Source organism: Anopheles arabiensis, chromosome 3, assembly GCF_016920715.1.
Source record: "Anopheles arabiensis isolate DONGOLA chromosome 3, AaraD3, whole genome shotgun sequence".
NCBI lineage: Eukaryota > Metazoa > Arthropoda > Insecta > Diptera > Culicidae > Anopheles > Anopheles arabiensis.
Genome location: NC_053518.1, coordinates 17,850,656 through 17,868,284, shown reverse-complemented (window position 1 = coordinate 17,868,284; position 17,629 = coordinate 17,850,656). Strand labels below are relative to the sequence as shown.

Sequence of the window (17,629 nt, the reverse complement as noted above, 5' to 3'; positions counted from 1 at the left end):
AGTTGACTAGTTGTTGTCGAGCCGGTCTCGTAGTACAGTCGTCAACTCGTACGACTTAACAACATGCCCGTCATGGGTTCAATTCCCAAATAGACCGCGCCGCCATACGTAGGACTGACTATCCTGCTATGGGGGGAAATCAATTAGTCACTGAAAGCCAAGCCCATAAGTGGTACAGGCAGGCCTTGACCGACATCGGTTGTTGAGCAAAAAAAAAAAAAAACTAGTTGTTGCTTCTGTGATTTTAGTTCCTCTATTCATCCACATTTTATTTGTCGTTTCATTCATGATTGCGCAGTATGAGTTGGACAAACAGTACTGCTTGAACAAATAAATTAGCGGACCGCTGGCAAATTGAGTTTTTCATATTCACAAAGATGATGATTTCTCATATAAAATAGAACCCGATCACGGATAAGAAAAGCTACACATTTTTATCTTTTTCTTGTGGTTATTCTCCTTACATTCTGTCACAGTAGAACGTAACATAATCATTTTACATACTAATCTTAACGAAAAATTTCTTGCATTCTTTGAAGTTCCCTCATTCTTTAAATTCCGCCCTCAAAGTCGTAGTAATCGAATTCACCATCCGGCTGCATGACGGATAGGAACATATCGTCCGTCATGCTGCCGTCTTCCATCGAGAATGGTGAAGGATAGTTGCACGGCGTACATTGCATATACGCCACTCCGGTATTGTGTCCGGTGCACTCGCACGTTTGGCAGCTGTTCGGAAGCGCTGACGCTGCGATACGCTTTGCAAACACCTTGATAAACTTCTTCGTATTTGCTGTATTCGAACGATCCTGGCGCAGCTTGTGTCCACCAAATATCGATCCGTTCGTTTCCATCGCCAGTGCAATACACTCGCCGAGCGTTGCCTTCGGCAGTTGAATTTGTCGCCGCAGTTCAGCATCGCCGATTAGCTCCTTCACGTCCTTCTTCGTGTAAACCATCTGGCTATCCATTCCGTAGAACAGCCGGGACACGCGTGACTTCTGGAATGATAGCTCCTGGTCCGCCAGAATGTGCAGCTTGATGTCGTTCTCGACAAGCAGCTGTACGATCGACGAAAAGTCAAGCTTCATCTTGGACGCGACACACCGTGAACACGGCAGCAGTACGAACGTTTTCGATGCACCCGGTCGGAACACCAGGTTTGAGGCCATTGTGATGGCGTCGAAGATGTCTTCGTTCGTACCATTGCCGATCTTGACATGATCGAAGAACGGTTGCGTTCCATTGTGCATCTCGAATACCGAGTTTCCAACCACCACACTGTGAGCACGATCAAACGGAGCCGAGCCACCGAATGTCACCACACCGAACAGCGTGTCATCGATGCCCAAGTCTTGCAGCTCCCGGGCGATTCCGCTCACTAGCAGGTTGATGCTCTTTGTCTCCACAAACCGTTCGTTGCAGGGCTTTGCTTCAATGATAAACACCACATCGGCCGCCTTCGGAACTTCTTCGTTACGCAGCGGCACAAAACTACCCTCCGGAACGTAGCTTCCGTTCATTAACAAACAGCTGAAAGTCGAAAAGCGAAACCCCGATCAGATAATGACACTTTTTGGCTCATATTCAGTACCAACCTGATGCAATTATTCGGAACTCGCAAAGGTGTTCGCTCCAGGCTACATGCCTGAATGTATGCAATCGCAGCAGTACATGCGCCCCGATCCGGCATTAGATTATGTCCCAGGTCCATACACATCTCGTAGAACGGAGTTACGTCCACCACGGAGAAGCATGTTGCCAGATACGACAGCTTCTGGTGGAAGAAACTGTCACACAACTGACTTAGCTCGTTCGAGGCACTGTAAAAGTTGCTGGTATGGTTCGTCGCAGTAACCGTCGAGCTACAGCCCGGCAACGCCCAACTGTTGAGGAACTGTTCTTCTGTTTCGTTATATCGATTGGTGGAAGTGATTCGATCGTCAAACATTTCGTTGTTCATCGTTCCAAGCAGTCCCGCCATCTTGCCAAAGTACCATCCACTCAGTTCCAGCCAGCAGATATGGTAGCGCAAGCTGCAACCAACCAGGAAGCCACGTTGCGATTGTATCCACAGTTGATCCGATTGCTGGAAAACCACCGTCTGCGTACCGATCATTGCGGGCAGTGCAGTCGCCTTGTTGTTGATTTTCACCGACTAAGCAGGAGGAGGAGCAACAAAATTCAAATTATTCTCAAGTTGACACGACCATGTATCTAGTTATATACGTACAATGTTGAACACGTCGATCGCAAGCGTATTGTCATCGATAATGAGTGTAATTTGTCTGGAAGTTTGGCCGTACTTCAAATCCTGAAAAGGTTCGAAAATAGACTATAATTTGATGAGTTCCAGTACCTCCAAAGATCTTCTAATCTTACCGATGATTCCAACAACAGCGTTATCGTTCGATTGTAGTAATCATGCGCCAACAGATACTGGCAGCGGTTCGAATCACTCAGATCCAACGAAACAAATCGTTTATCAAACGACATATAGTGCCTCGAGCCGATCAGTAGTGCGGTACTCTTAAAGGGCGGAAGCCACACCTCCAGATCCACGTACGGACAGATATCGTTGTACACTGTCCAGATCGTTGTATTGCTACCGGCAAAGAGGTCCTGTATTTTGCTGATGTACTTAAACTCCGGTATCTCCTCAAACTTGGGCGTTTCGTTGAACGCATGCCACGACATGGGAAGCTTCTGCTCTAACTCCATCACGCCACGTTCGGGATCGAATATGAACTTTGTCTTTGCCTCACGATAATGATCCTCCGCTTGTAGTGCTGTTTGTGCTAGATGCATAAACTTTTTACTCACTACTTTCCACATTTGCGATAAACGGCTAACGACCTGGAACTCTTCAGCGAGCCATTCTGCCTTCGCTTTAACCTCTTCGTAGCGTTGTATGAGGAAGTGTACGAACTCGATCTTGCGCAGTTGTTTGATCTCTTCTAGCAGCTCATTTCCAACCTGGTATAGCTCTCTGGCGAATGGTACAACCTGGAAGTACTTCTTACGCATGAATTCCCACCATACCGATGAGTACTTCTTCAAGTTTGTGAACACATCGTTCGTTATAAGATCTTTGTACAGTAGGTCCAGGTCTTGGGTGAAGTTGGTGACGGTGTTGAAGTACGGCGAGTCAGCTATCTCTTGTGTTTTGTTGTACAAAAATGCTATCGAGAGATAAAATTATTTATGAATTATAATATTTACGTACGATGAATCACAAGATACCATAAATGATCTACTTACTAAATATTTCATTTCCAACAAACCAGCCCAACGATTCACCATAATGTGCAAGTCGAATTATTGTTGGTTCTATGTTTTGAAGCATCTTGTGCCAGAATGTAGTCGTCATCATAATGGCCTTGTCCCATAACTCCTGTATGTGCTGTAACCCCGAGAATTAATACCATACTTAGTAATCTTCATAATCACGAAGTTATGGTGTTGGAATAATAATACCTTAATAAACTGTAGATGCACCTCCTTCACGACTTTATCGTACCGTTCTAGAGAATCTTCCAGCGTCAAGGATAGGTACCGCATAGCGTCACCGTGGAATATACTGCCAACAATATCGATAAACTTCTGATACGATTGCTTCACACGCTCCAGCAACCAGGCTATCGATTTTCCCAACGCTTGTCCTGATTCACCCATCACCTGCCATAGCTCGGTCAGAATTTTTGGCAATGATGTTATCTTATTCTTTAATGCCAGCTCGTCCAGCACCGTCATGGTAATGTTGGTAATGGAACGAATGTAAAAATCGTCCGCCGCATACGACGCATTTAGGAAATGTTGCAATTCTTCAAAATCATGCTGCAGTACACTCAGTCCCGCAGCATCATTCAGAAATCCTTCTATGTACGGTACTGCTGCCTCGTAAATGCCCATCGTGGAGTCTTTCGTCTCTAGGTATACGTGCTTGATCCAAAATTCAGTATACTCCAACAAAGCTTGATGCATTTGATTCACGTAATCGCGTACCAACTTCTGTACATCCGATTTAATTTCCGGGCGCCATAGCAGATGACCCGTAATCAGCCGAGAATGGTTCATCTTCAAATAGTACGTTACATCCACTTCACGTGCCTTATCATAATCTCGCCATAAATCGAAATAAGCACTGCGCGTGTCTGGGATGATACCGTACATGTACACATTCTCCGAACCATCTGGTGTCATGTTGATCTTCATTTGCACCATTTTGTCGTCGATGTTCAGATAAAAGAATCCAGTAGCATCCAGCTCTGGACCATCCAAAAGGGTTCCGTTGATAAGATACACTGGATACGCTCCGGTTGCTTTTGTCCAAATCCGGTACTTGCTCTGGGAAGTTATTCGCTGCAAGAAAGTTAATAGTACAACGATCAATGATCATGCTTTCTTATACAAATGATAATTTTTACAACTAACCTCATAGTGCATCTCCTTCTGGTGTAGGTTCATCCATCCCAACACATGTCCATGCATCTGCGACAAATAAGCTCGTTTGTAATGCGAATTTGAGCTCACACCCCACAGTCCTTGTCTCAACCCGATCGATCCAATCGAATCCAGATCCAGATCGGATGCCTCGTGCGTGCTAAACAGATGGTACGAATAGTTCCAGAACCCAACGATCGGTTGCATGTCGTTTAGGTCGAGACCCATCGCCAACAGATGCTCATTGTCGTCATTGTACCGCAGTTCCGCCTTCGAGCTGAACCAATGCTTCGGATCCGTAAAGTATCGTGCGTCTACCGTCACATCTCTTTGGAAACTTGGATGTCCTAAGAACACGCGAATCTGCTGTCCATCAGTGCTGCTGTTGGCAAGATCGCGCCATTCAACACCACCACGAACAGTGCGTTGCTTTGGCATTTCGCTTTCGTCCTCTGCGTTGGTACGGTTTGGACTGTACGAGAGTGTGATGTCCGAATCAAATGCACTCGATGTGTACGAGTACCATCCATCGGCCGATATGTTACGATTCGGGTATGATATCTTTAGCGTAAAGTTCTGTGCCTCTACATCGTCCCGCGAACGATTGGTTCGCTCAAAGTCATATGCAATCCACACGGTGGGTGCTAGCTGCAGTCTAGATTGCTTCTTGCTTACAATATTATCCTCCTCAATGTTGGCCGTTAGCTCCACCGTTCGGTTCGTTTGAATAGCCCGCACAATATATTCACGCCCCTTTTCCTTGCTCAGCACATGCAGCTCTCCGGTAACGTTGAACTTGTTGTCCTCCTTGTTGTCCAATTCAAATATCTCTGCCCGCTTGAAATCCTATAGGATAGATGGATATCAATTACCACCCATTTTGTCCAATTTTAATTGACTTCCTAGCGATAACTTACCAACGATTCCACTGTAGGATCTTGCTTGTTCACTGAGTGTACGTAATGTACTCCAATCGGTTTGTATTCATTCTTCAACATCACCTCTATCGTTTCCTTGTCAAAGCCAGGTCTGTAAACGACAACTCCAGATAATCAGTAACTATTGCAGTGCTCACCGCTGGGCAAGACAATGCCTTCGTATCTTACCTTGATTCCTCCTTGGAGGTATACTGTCCGCTAAGCACGTTCTTACTATTGTACTCTACCTCTGCATAGCCGGTCGTAATCGCTGGTCTCTCCGATAAGCCATACTTGATCTCCGCAAAGTGTCTCGTTTGCAGTGGAACTTCCATCTTTACCGTTCCTTGCTGTTCTCGATCCTGATTGTTATTGCGATAGGTTGCCTTTGCGTCGAATATCGCACTCGACTCAGGCCATGATCCCTTCACATATCGAATAGATTCGATTGGAGACTCAATAAACTCAAGCTGTCCATGGATCCAAGATACGTTTAGGAATGGTGTCGTACAGTTGACGTCGGCCTTCATGTTCGAGAGATCGTTGAATATTACGTTAGCGCTCATCACTTTAGTTGAGGCCGGCATGGAAATGTTTCCACTTCACAAAGGGTGAGAAGAAAATATGATGAAAACTACTGTTCTCTCCTCTTTGTATCAATTTAACTATACTTTGCACTTACCTCACGAGATACAAATTTTCTATTGTATCGTACGTTCCGTGGGTTACAAAAGCATCTTCCAAATACCATGGTCCCCGCAGCGTCACCATCAACTCTTGGCGATCACCGATTCGGAACACGTTCAGGATCGACTGAATCCTTTCCTTGCGTACATCGGGGCCCCAATCGAACCGTACCAATGCACGAATATCTCCGATGCCGCTGTACTCCGAATGATAGGCGTATCTTTTACGACTTTCGTCTGTTTCGTACGATGTTTCCATGTTGAACGATTTTACTGGTTCCAGGAACGGAAGATTTCCGTTCATAGCAAGAGCTAAGGTGTGCACATCTCCGACTGGCTTCGGTAGCAGTACCTTCAGCACGGCCGACATATCACGTATGGAAATAAAGTCTACCGACGAATTCGCACTGAATCTATACGTACAAGAAACAGGATCAGAATCATTCACTCTACCTCCCCATGGCTTCTACGAGACAAACATCCCAGCACATCGATCATCATACTTACATCCAAATGTTATTCAGGTTCAAGTCACCACCAAAAGTAAGATTGTGGTTGTTTTCCAAATCCGGACTCACATACCGCACACCCGTACGGAAGTAACGTTCAACCGAGTTTCTTAGCACCCGATTCTCCAGCGCAAACTGCGTATTCGACTTCAACGCCCAGTTCCACAGACAGCTGGCATTGCCCGACACATCTCTGATGCCGTACCGAGCCACTACAGATCCCGAAATTGGCTGCACATCGAACATCATCTCAACATCCGCCTGATCAATACCATACTGGACCCACGGTGAATGGAGATTAAACTTGCCAAGAGCTTTTCCATTCGCTTCTGGGTTTATACCCATGTAAAAGTCAACGCTTTTCAGACCGGGCTCGGATGACTCCAGTCCCAGCTTCAAGAACCAATCGGACATTGCCAACAACTTGAAGCTACCGTCCAGCTTAGCTACCTTGTTACCACTTTCCACCTCCAAGTTAAACTCAGTCGATGTGGATGAGTTCCTACAATCATATCGAATCGATCCTATCGACCCTTCCGGCGTAAGCGGTTGGAATGCCAGCTCGGCTCGGTATGGAATGTCCTCCGCTATCGTTGCGCTACCCTCCACCTGGAATATGTGTTCGTTGCGATACAGCTGTCCAGACACGGCGTACTCACTGTCCTGACGATGCTGCAGACGACCGTGGATGGAAAAGTTTCTGTAATCCTCCATCGGCACGCTCAGATCTATCATGAACAATTCGCGGTTCCGCTCCGCCCTGGCCTTGATCTCCTCAACCACACCGTTCTTGTCATGGAATTTCACATTGCAGTGAGCTCTGGGTAGGGGCGATCGAGTGATCAAAAAGTCGGTGTTGATTAAATTGATCGGTAGGAAGTTTGATTGGTATTTCCCGGCGCCCTTAATGTAGTGAGGCTTAGCGAATGACCAGGCTCCATCCATGCGGAACTGTAACATGAACAGGAACATCGAGTTAGATAAAAGAACGCAACCAACACCAACACACAAGAACAGCTTCCAACTTACATTGCTATACAAATCACCATCGTTTACTGTGAAACCCAAGTCCATCGAGTTTTCCGTTCTGGAGAAGTCCTGCTTGTAGAACACACGACACGCATAGTAGGGCATCAGGGGCGCCCGTACCCAAACACTCATAAACGTATCGATGAATTGATCCTCAGCCTGTATGCACAGAAGGAATTACGATAACAAACACTCATATTGTTTTCTCAAACACTCATACCAACACATTTACATGCGATCTTCTTACCTCAAATGACAATGCCAAAGATGCATCCGTGGTCATCGTTTTTGCCGTCAAGTTACCCTTGTAGCTATGATCTTCCAGCTCTAATGTTCCGTTCAGGAATACTTTCTGCAAATTCTTCATCGGAGTCATCAGATCAACCAGAGCCTGATGTTTGTGCACTTCAGCCTCATCCACGCTCTTCTTATAGTTCACATGAAATCCGGTATTGACCCACTCCGTACGGTTGTTGAATTTTACATTCATGCCAACGGTGATATCCGTGGTTTCGTGAGAGAATTTCATCACAAACTCCGATGTGATTTGCTGTGCTACTGGGAACGGAGTCTTCAACTGCAAGCTGTTGTGCATGTTCAGCAAATCTCTCAAATAGAATCGATCGCGGAAATCGATGTCACCTTGTGGTACTTTCAGCTTACCGATCGCTCGATATTGGGAGTTTTGTTCCGTCAACTCGAGCGTGCCCTCGATCGTAGGCATAACGATCGTGTACAGCTCAATTTCCCCAATAAAATTCAATAAGTTCTCCTCATCCTCTTCTTCATCGTAGTCCTCATCCTCTTGCTCATCGTCAACTTCGTTATTCCACAGGTTTTCCTCAACCAACGAGGACGCTGTTTGCGGCAGCATCACACGCTTGATGTCCGGTTTCGGCTTCGACATCGCTTTCACTCCCAGTTTGTATTCTGAGAACTTACCCGAAAGCTCCACATCAACATATTGCGCACGCTCACTGTTGATCACCACCTTCACTATCAGTGCACTCTCTTCAAACTTTTGCAGTGGAGTGTAGATGCGATAAGAATACTCAAAGTCCTTCAGGTGAGCCTTCCTCCACACGCCAGTACAACCCAACACCATATTGTTCATGCCGGCTCGGAAATCCACGTTGTCCTTTTGCAGCTTTGCACGCAGTATCACTTTCTCCAGCTCTTTCAATGGTGTAGCGAGGTGGAACTTTACGTCAAAGTTTTGTGGAGACACGACCGCATACAGTAGCTCTATACCGAGTTCCGTCTTCGGTGTAATTATCTCCGCCACCAGGTGACGATTCTTCTCACTGATTCCGAACCGTCCATTTATGCTGCGATAGTTGATGTTCGACGAGGTTATGTTTGCCGTCAACATACAGTCCACCAGATTGCGTATGTGTCCCTCGAGCAGTAAATCGTACGTATTATCATCCAGCTGCAGATCGGCGGCTCCTGTGATGGTACGATTTTCGCTCACGGAAACCTTCGCGACAAGCGCCCCCATTCGATAGTTCTCATATGGGCTTATCAATCGAAGTGATCCTGTTATATTGCTGTGCCGCTTATCCGCTTTGTGCTGCCAGTTGGAGCGAACCGAAAACTCTTGCACAGGCTGATCGGTAGTTTCGTAGTTTAGGAGGACAGTCGTCTCGACCCGATCGGTTACTAATGTCTGGTTAAAGTACATCGTTACTGCAGGTATATTACGGAGGGAGCTTTTCAACTGTGTGCCTAGCTCACAGTTGAATATCTCCTTATTGGACCGGTACGTCCCATTCAACTCAACTCCCAGACGCTGATCCTCGGCCCAATTTGCAATAAGGTCTGTATACAGCACGTTATCCTTGAAGGAAAACGCTCCGCTCAGCGCATTTCGACGCCAGCCGTGGAAAGTTGTGTTCAAGTGAAGTAGTAACCACATCTTGCTTAACATCTCCTCGTGCGTACCGGCATCAAAATGTATCACGATCGCTTCCGTAGTGTTCCATGAAATGCGCGCGTTCGCCAAGTATCTTGGATGGATTGCCTTCAAATCGAACGTCCCGCTGAACGTACGATTGGGATACGACAGTAAGAACAGTCCATCGTAGATACGATCCGTAGGAGTGTTTAATTCTCCCGTCAACGCAATTCGTTGCGTCGGGTCACGATTCGCATCCCACTTGAACTCTACACCGACTTCACGTTTCAACGGTGTCTTATAGCCTCGCAGTGTGGCGCTGATATCACGAATCCTATAAAACATGGAATGGTTAATGCGGTTCCAACCGTTCTAAACCCCTATTATTTACACTCACTTATCAATGTGTAGCTCCAGATCCAGCTGCTTAATCGGAGCGGATTTCATGAGTGCCGAAAACCAGTACCGTTCATCTTTCCATTGCACCATTGCGTAGCTCTTGGTACCGTTCGCTATCTGCTGCGTATGTTGTAGGATAATGCCGTACGGTTTCTTCTCGAACATCGCGTTGATGCTCAACCGATTATCATGCTCATCCTGAATGTACTTCATCACGCCAAATAGCTCCCGGGTCGAATTGGTGAGCCCAATTTGGGCAGCCAACTTCGCGTAGTGGTAGTACTTTACGTTGGAGCTGCGATCCTTGTACCAACCGCTTACATTGGCGGCATGTTCCGTAAACCAAACGCCTTTGAAATCAAACTATTGACGGTACACACAAGATAAATATTTAGCATCTTTATTGTTCACCACACAACACAAAAAAAACTTACCTGATGATCTTTAGTAGAGTTTTCTGTTAACCTTAAAGTCGCTGTGCATGGATGAAAGCCCGGAACCGTTAGATTAAATCTACTCTCTAACCAAAACCGTTGGGAGCGTGGCATAGAAAACGATCCCACACCTATTACCTCCCGCTTGGGGGCATAACGGACGAGGAGCCGTACTGTATGATCCACTCCTTTTTGCAGCATATTTTCATGACTAAAACGATCGGTAAAAAGATCCTCAATGAAGATATTGAACAAACCCCAATAAGAATCTATTCATATAACTTACACAATCATACCCTTCACATCAATTTTTGAGCGAGGTCTGGTCATCTCGACCGACAAGGTGGTCCGTTCGGTTGGGTCGGTTTGTTCCGCCGATCCCCCGATTAGCTGCTGACTGTTGGGCGTCAAGATCAGTTGACTGCGGTACGGATTATCCCTAGCGAATATCATCTTCAGCGTAGTCCGGTACTTTTCGTCCCTCAAATCCGGTGCGTTGTTGTGCAGCAGTGTAAAATCAAGATGACCCATTCCATCCAGCAACGTACCATTCAGTGCGACGTCAAAATGGGGATAGGCGCTTGATCGCAGGTCAAAGTTAGCACGGTACATCAGCACCTCCTTCAGTGCCATTTCTGCAAGGGCATTGATTACTAAGCGTTCGGTCGTGCTGCCTATAAACTATATTTGTTTTATGAAATGGTAAGTAGTTTTAAATGATTAGCCTTTACGAATATCACCGATCCTCTCGCGCTCGAAGAGATGCTCACCCGGTATTCCATTGAGTTATGAATCATGTACGTCATGTTGTGCGAAACAGATACATAGCCGATGGTTTTCGTGCGAACCCGCTTCGTCTCGAACATGATCATGTAGTCCCACTGCGAGATGTTATTTTTTGCCGTTTGATTAACTTGACCACCTAACCCAGCTATCCGTTCGTTGTTTACAGAAAGGTAAAAGGACGGATAGTACATGCGCCCATTCCGTGTGTCGGTCTTATTGTAGCCCATTTCCAGTGCCAGATATTTACGATCATTCACGTTCAGCGACATTTCCACCCGCTGTTGGTTTGGATTGTTGATATACATCCCGATCGCCTTATGGGATATGTTGCCGTTGACGAACGACATGCTTGCCGTTTTACGCTGCACTTCGTTCGTAATATTCGCACGGAATATACGTGGGATTTGCGAGTTTGGCGTTTCAAACACTACACCCACGATCGTTTGATTCTGCCGTTCAGCCCAGCTGTACTTCAGCACAAACATCTTGGCCGTTGGATCTGCTTTCTCCAGGCTGACATCGAAGTTAACCGGTCCGCTGAGGATAAGGCTCGGTACCTCCACATCTTTGCCGGTGTTGCTCACATCCGGTAGGCTATAGTTGGTACACATTTTCAACCCGATCGCCTGATCGATGAATGGCCAAGTGCAGGTCGAGTTAGAGTAGCGACGCTCGATGCCGGCTTGCTGTAATTCGCGTCTTTCCGTCAGTACAAACATCTCCGAACGAATGCTGAAGATATCGTTCCGCTCCTGGGGCAAGCTGACCTGCAATACTGCTTGATCGGTTCCACGCAGCTTGAGATGAGCCGCCCAAGCAGAGTTGGAGTATAGGTTTGTTTTTGCCTTGATAGCCGTGCTGGCGTGCATTAGATCACTCCTCATCGACGCCGTTATGTCCATCGTGATACTCGGCTTCAGTTTTCCCTCTATATCAATCAACCATCGGGTATAATCAAACGCTCTAATCTTACCCGTTAACCGTAGATCAACTGACGATGCACCAACAAGACCCAAGGCCAAGGGCATCCCAGAACTGAGAGGAACATCGTATGAGGTGTCCAAAAATACGGACGATTTCGTGTATGACGACTCTTTTCCATCGAACAAACTCGCCAGTTTTTTGCGCTGGTTTACCTTGCTGAATATTTCCAGTCCGTCAGTGTAGTAGTTGAGATCGTTACCAAAAATCTTAACACCGATCGTGACCTGAGGTTTGTCGAAGTTACCCTTCAGCTGGAATCCGAGACGATCCACGTCCTCCTGTATTTGACGCGCAATGAGCACTGGCAATCGTTGTACAGCAGCTCGTTTTCCTCGCCCATTTTCTTCAGCATCTTGCAACTCATCACGCCATGAGGACTCACCATCAAACAACTCCAACACCTTCGTAGGAACGTACTGACGAAGGAACTTCATGTAAGTGTCGACTCGCTCTCCAACCTTCTTGGCGCTGTATGTACCATTTGGACCGAACAAATGATGTACCGACTGCTCCAAGCCCTCCAGACGTACATTTAGCTCCAGGAAGTTTATTGACTCTCCGAACAAATCCGTCGTCAAGTTCAGTCGTAACGATCGCGGTACATACGACTCAGTGCTGAAGATCACATTGCTATCTACCGTCATACCGAAGTTGTACTCATCGAAAAACAGCGTCTGTTCGTAGTTGCGAGAAAACTTGCGCAGGTCAAGATTGAACTTGCTATCCAGATCGTTCTCTGCGAGTAGACCCTGTGCCTGAACTCGCACGGGAGATGCACTTTTGGCGAGATTCGTCAGATGAGACCAAACAAAAGATCCGACCTGTTTTACTTCTTCCGTTTTCAGCACATTCTTGATCAGTCTTACCGACAAATGATCCGGACATCGCATTGCTTGCAAGTATGCGGCAATACGTACCTCCACGTCCAGTAGGAACGTGGAGTATAGCTTCAAGAAGTAATCCTTCGTGCGGGTACAATCACTACGGCGAAACACGTTCACCGCCTCTACTCGTACTTCGGTCGGGTATCGCTCACTCTCAATGATGGTACGTAGCTCAAAATTTAAGCGCTTGTTTACTACACCCATGTTACCCAGGGACATTAAAAGCACAATCACGCGTTCCCGTTTTCGACGGTCATGTTGGAGCTTTGACTCAGCACTCTGGATCGTATCGAGCAACTCCTCTTCTAGATATTGTACGATCGCCTGTACTGCCTCACTTTCCGCACAGTTCGAGTGTATTTTACAGAACGTGTTCACTACCGTAGATCCTGACAAAAGGTACGTTTGATCACCGGATTCCTTGCCATGCTTCATCAGCTCCAGCATTGCCTCCAGCACCTCTTCGTTCGGGCGAGTCAGAAAAGCAAACGATTCCATCCATTTGTTTGCCAGCGCTGGTCCTACATTGTTTTCGACAATTTGATCCTTCATGAGCGTAACTGATGCGGCCGAGCCAATATAGGGTAAGCTTTCCAGTATGTGCTTATGCCCATTGTCGCAAATAGCTCTAGAACGTGTTAATAGCTGGTACAGTGCATTGGATGATAGTGCCCGGGCCGCAGTCAAAAATTTAAGAAACACATCCGGGAAGTCACGTCTAATGTTTGGAAAGCCATGAACGCATAGTTCCATTAGCAATTCTCGGGATGCTTTGATCTCATCGTGACTTTCGTGCACAGAAGGCGTATGATCATACAGCAACGAGGAACGGCGCTGGATATCAATCTCATTATTGCCTTCATGGACGTAAGTTTCTTCATCGGCGAGCTCCAGCCTATTGTATGTTTCAGTCACGGCACCGGCTAGTCCATTTGAAAACGGCACAAGCTGATGGCGTTCATAGCAGGCAACGCTTTTGTAGATCGAATTATCGATAGAAAACTAAAGCAATAGAGATAGTATCATTTGTAACATACATACAAATTATTTAAAATACCTCAATGCTCTTCATAATGTGCTTGAACTTTACTTACTATAGATACTTACATCGCAATAGCTGTTAGAATTGAGTATTGGCCAGGCAACGTAATTCTTTTAAAACAAAACAAAACAGATAATATCATCAATACCAGACTACCTGACTAATGTACTCAATCATGCTTACCGTCCGGAAATCATACGGAACTGTTTGGATGAACGATGTGGTCTTGTACCGCCGTTTGCATGAAACTAGATCCTTCGTCTTGCGGAACAGAAGACTGGTTCCGTTACGACCGTTTGTCTTGTACTGCACATCGCATATACCGGACACATCTGTTTCCGTCGTATCGTAGTCGATGTCGAACCGTGGCATGGTATTCTGCAGCGCTGATAGGATGCCACGCTTCAGGTTCAACGTCCACACCGACTCACTATCCTCATGGCAGATCTCACCGATCGCTCCATCATGAAAGGCAAAGCGAAGTTCAAAACGCATCAGCTCCTCTGCGATGACATCACTCTTCGGATGCACGCCACCCGTTTCATCCACGTCCGATGTTTCTGTGTGTTCTGGCTCCTCTCCATACTCGAAAAATTCTTCCTCGGCTGCCTGTGCAGCTCGTTCCCGCACCTCGATCGAGTAAAGCCGCAGAATACCCTGACAGGGTGCATAGAAATCAATCTCGACGACGGACGATATGTGCAGCTCGGATGTGTTATCCCCGCTCCCTACGAGAGCGGTCTTTACGTACATGGAATGGTCGTACTTGTACAAGTGGCCGACATTGTATCGAAACTTCGATGTTTTCGAACACACAGGGCGTCCACAAATTTGAGGATCTTTCAGGGGATCTAGGACAAGCAAGTGGGAATTAAATGTTGAAAATGAAATGGTCTAACACTTTATGAAGCACTTCAAGCGTCATTTTGAATATGAACAGCAAATTTTAAAAGCTACATTTTAAACTAATTCTCATAGTCCAAATACTCCTAACCATTAGCGAAAGTTTTTTTGCAAATATAGGCTTTCTCACTTAACTCAAGAACCTCAAACCATTTCCCGACCCGTTTTTACAAAAAAAAAAAGGATAACACCATTCCGGAAATGGTTTGAGGGCCTTGAGATAAAGAGAAAACCCTGTAAGAAGAAAATTTGATAACATTCCATGAGAATTAATTTGCAATAGGATTATTTCCTATTGGCATTTTTGTTATTGGAATCAACCGATGAAACTGATCCAACTATTCTTATTGGATAGTTTGGCTTCGTTTATTTGTTTTTTTCTTTAAACAAATTCCTATAGGATTGGACAGAAAAATTCCAATTGCACCTTGTTCAATGACGCCTTACAGAAGGTGACGTCTAACTAGATCTGTTTTAACTGGAGGTTCGTTGGTAAATATCGTTGATGAGGGCAAATTTGACGTTATCTTTAGCTAATGAACGAACGTTTGAATATCCTTGTAATGAGAAAATACCAACTGAATGTATCAAAATTGTACAGCTCGATTCTATTATTGTAGCTCTATTTAAAACATGAAAAGAAAAAATATTAAAATTAGGATTGAAATAATCAACATAATAAACTTTTTGTTTTATTCTTTAAAAAATCATCGCGGACCGCATTATAGGCTTCTCGAGAGCTCTGCTTAATGCTATCACGCAAATAACTATAGTTTATATCAACAATACTGAAAAAAGTGAAATATTTTGTCCTACAACCTGCTCGTCACGGGCTCAAGTCCCCATGAACTGAACCGTCGTTACGCAGGGGACTGACTATTCTGCATTGGGTAAATCAATTGTTAAAACATAGGTAAATGGACTACTTCTAAACATGAGTACTTACTTCTTTTGTAAGCTTCGACTGTAAGCATCAGGACGAGAAAGACTATCAATCCATGAACTACACCTTTTCGCCTCTCCATGTTTGCTTGCGCTTCAGTCTTCGATGTACAACTAAATAGGCACCACTACACTAATCTATCATTTTTCACAAGCTTTACACTTGATGCTGAATTCTGAAAAGATAGCACAACAAAAACAAATTGACGATCAAACTGCACGATGCATAATTTCCTAGTCACACGTTCCGCGCGTATATGCTCTCTATTCTGTCACTATCGCCAACCGGCATTTGTTAATCACTCTTTTCACTTCCTAAAACTCCGCTCCAATACACTATTGACACACATACAGCACCGAAATGTATAAATATAAATTCAAAACACGAGTAACTAGGAAGAGTTCGGTTGTCATTACTCTTATCACTACCAAACCAACACATCACGATCACGGCCCAAATTTGGAATTTGTGCCGCCTGCTGGCAGGACGTGCCCTTCCCCACTCACACTGGCCCCTCCTGATAATTCATCCCAATTCATCCAGACCAAATCCGTCGCGAAAGCCAATGTGTGTGTGCAGCGGCAGTTGAATCACTTGAGGCGATTATCAGTCGACAACAACGTAAACTTGAACTTTGGCTGCGTACGTCAATAAGCACGGCAGATTGTTGGCTTGTTTTCGTGCCCTCCCTTCTTAATCTCAGCTGCTGCCCACCGCACCGAGCGCACGCTTTTCTTCTGCGCTTCACACAGAATCATTAACTTTGGTGATAACGAGAACGATCATCTTCCATCGTCGACCACTCGTTGGGATGTCATTCACCGCGTCAACGTGGAACACGGATCTGACGATCACTGCTCTGACAATGTTGACTCCTGCGTAAATGCTGCATTTCAACACTTTTTTAACGAATTGCGCTTTACAAACGCGTGCCAACTTGACACGTATACACTGGTATAATAACTGATCCTGGAATGCTAACATAACATCCTTCCGGAAGCGTTGAAACACACACGTTCCGACGACGTGTAATGTTGCGTAATCAATCACTGCACTTATGCTAACTTTTTATTCCCGTACTAATGCAGTATAACAAATACACACAGACAGCATAGATTTGCTAACATAATATCGAAACGATTGTGGCCTCTGGTGGCGAGTGGAATCCTCCAACTCCAACTTACCATCCACGTCACTCTCAATATCACTTGTAGGGGATGCACCACACCACTGGACACTGGACACCACTACTGCAACTGGACGCTGGAGCAAGATCACGAACCGAACCGAACCGAACGCAGGAACAGACTGACGGTGCCGGAGAGTGTCTCTGCTACAAATCCCAGCGGGCCAGGCATTATCCACTGATAGTGATGCGACTTGATGGAGACGGGCGCTCCCTTTATCAACAGTCTCGTGTCAAAGGTCTTGTGCGATCGTTCAGCAGGGATGGAAGAAAGTCAAGAGACGATCGGGTAAGATGTTCCCTGATTGAGTTTGGCAAGAGCGGCCGCTCTGTCGCTCTTTCTCTCCTTCTCTATCGCTCTATAGCTCACTTTGTCTCTCGTGGCGTGGAGATTAAGATGATGTTCTCACGAGACGTATGGTTGCGATCATCCTTTGGCGGTTCTGGCCGCAATCGATGAGCGGTTGTGAAGTTGTTCGTTCTTTATCAGACGCGTGGTACATAAATAGCCTCTCAGCCAGGGAATGTCAATCTATTTGCTCGAATCAAAAGCAACGCCGGCAACAGTTTGGCTTCTTTACGGCAAC

At 45.7% G+C, this 17,629-nt stretch overlaps 1 protein-coding gene across 1 annotated transcript; it reads right to left on the bottom strand.

The window, feature by feature from the left end:
* Positions 1–408: 408 nt before the first annotated feature.
* LOC120899782 lies at positions 409–17,173 on the bottom strand. Its single transcript, XM_040305998.1, has 21 exons — positions 17,041–17,173; positions 15,860–16,031; positions 14,194–14,861; positions 14,076–14,120; positions 11,085–13,970; positions 10,601–10,995; positions 10,315–10,525; positions 9,879–10,243; positions 7,832–9,815; positions 7,585–7,743; positions 6,554–7,506; positions 6,043–6,459; positions 5,550–5,960; positions 5,361–5,472; positions 4,435–5,289; positions 3,478–4,362; positions 3,262–3,403; positions 2,383–3,182; positions 2,234–2,314; positions 1,599–2,158; positions 409–1,533 (listed from the first exon to the last, which is right to left on the bottom strand). Exons 2-21 carry the CDS (start codon positions 15,936–15,938, stop codon positions 552–554), a joined length of 12,990 nt encoding a protein of 4,329 aa, XP_040161932.1. The 5' UTR covers positions 15,939–16,031; positions 17,041–17,173; the 3' UTR covers positions 409–551.
* Between the last annotated feature and the right edge of the window lie 456 nt (positions 17,174–17,629).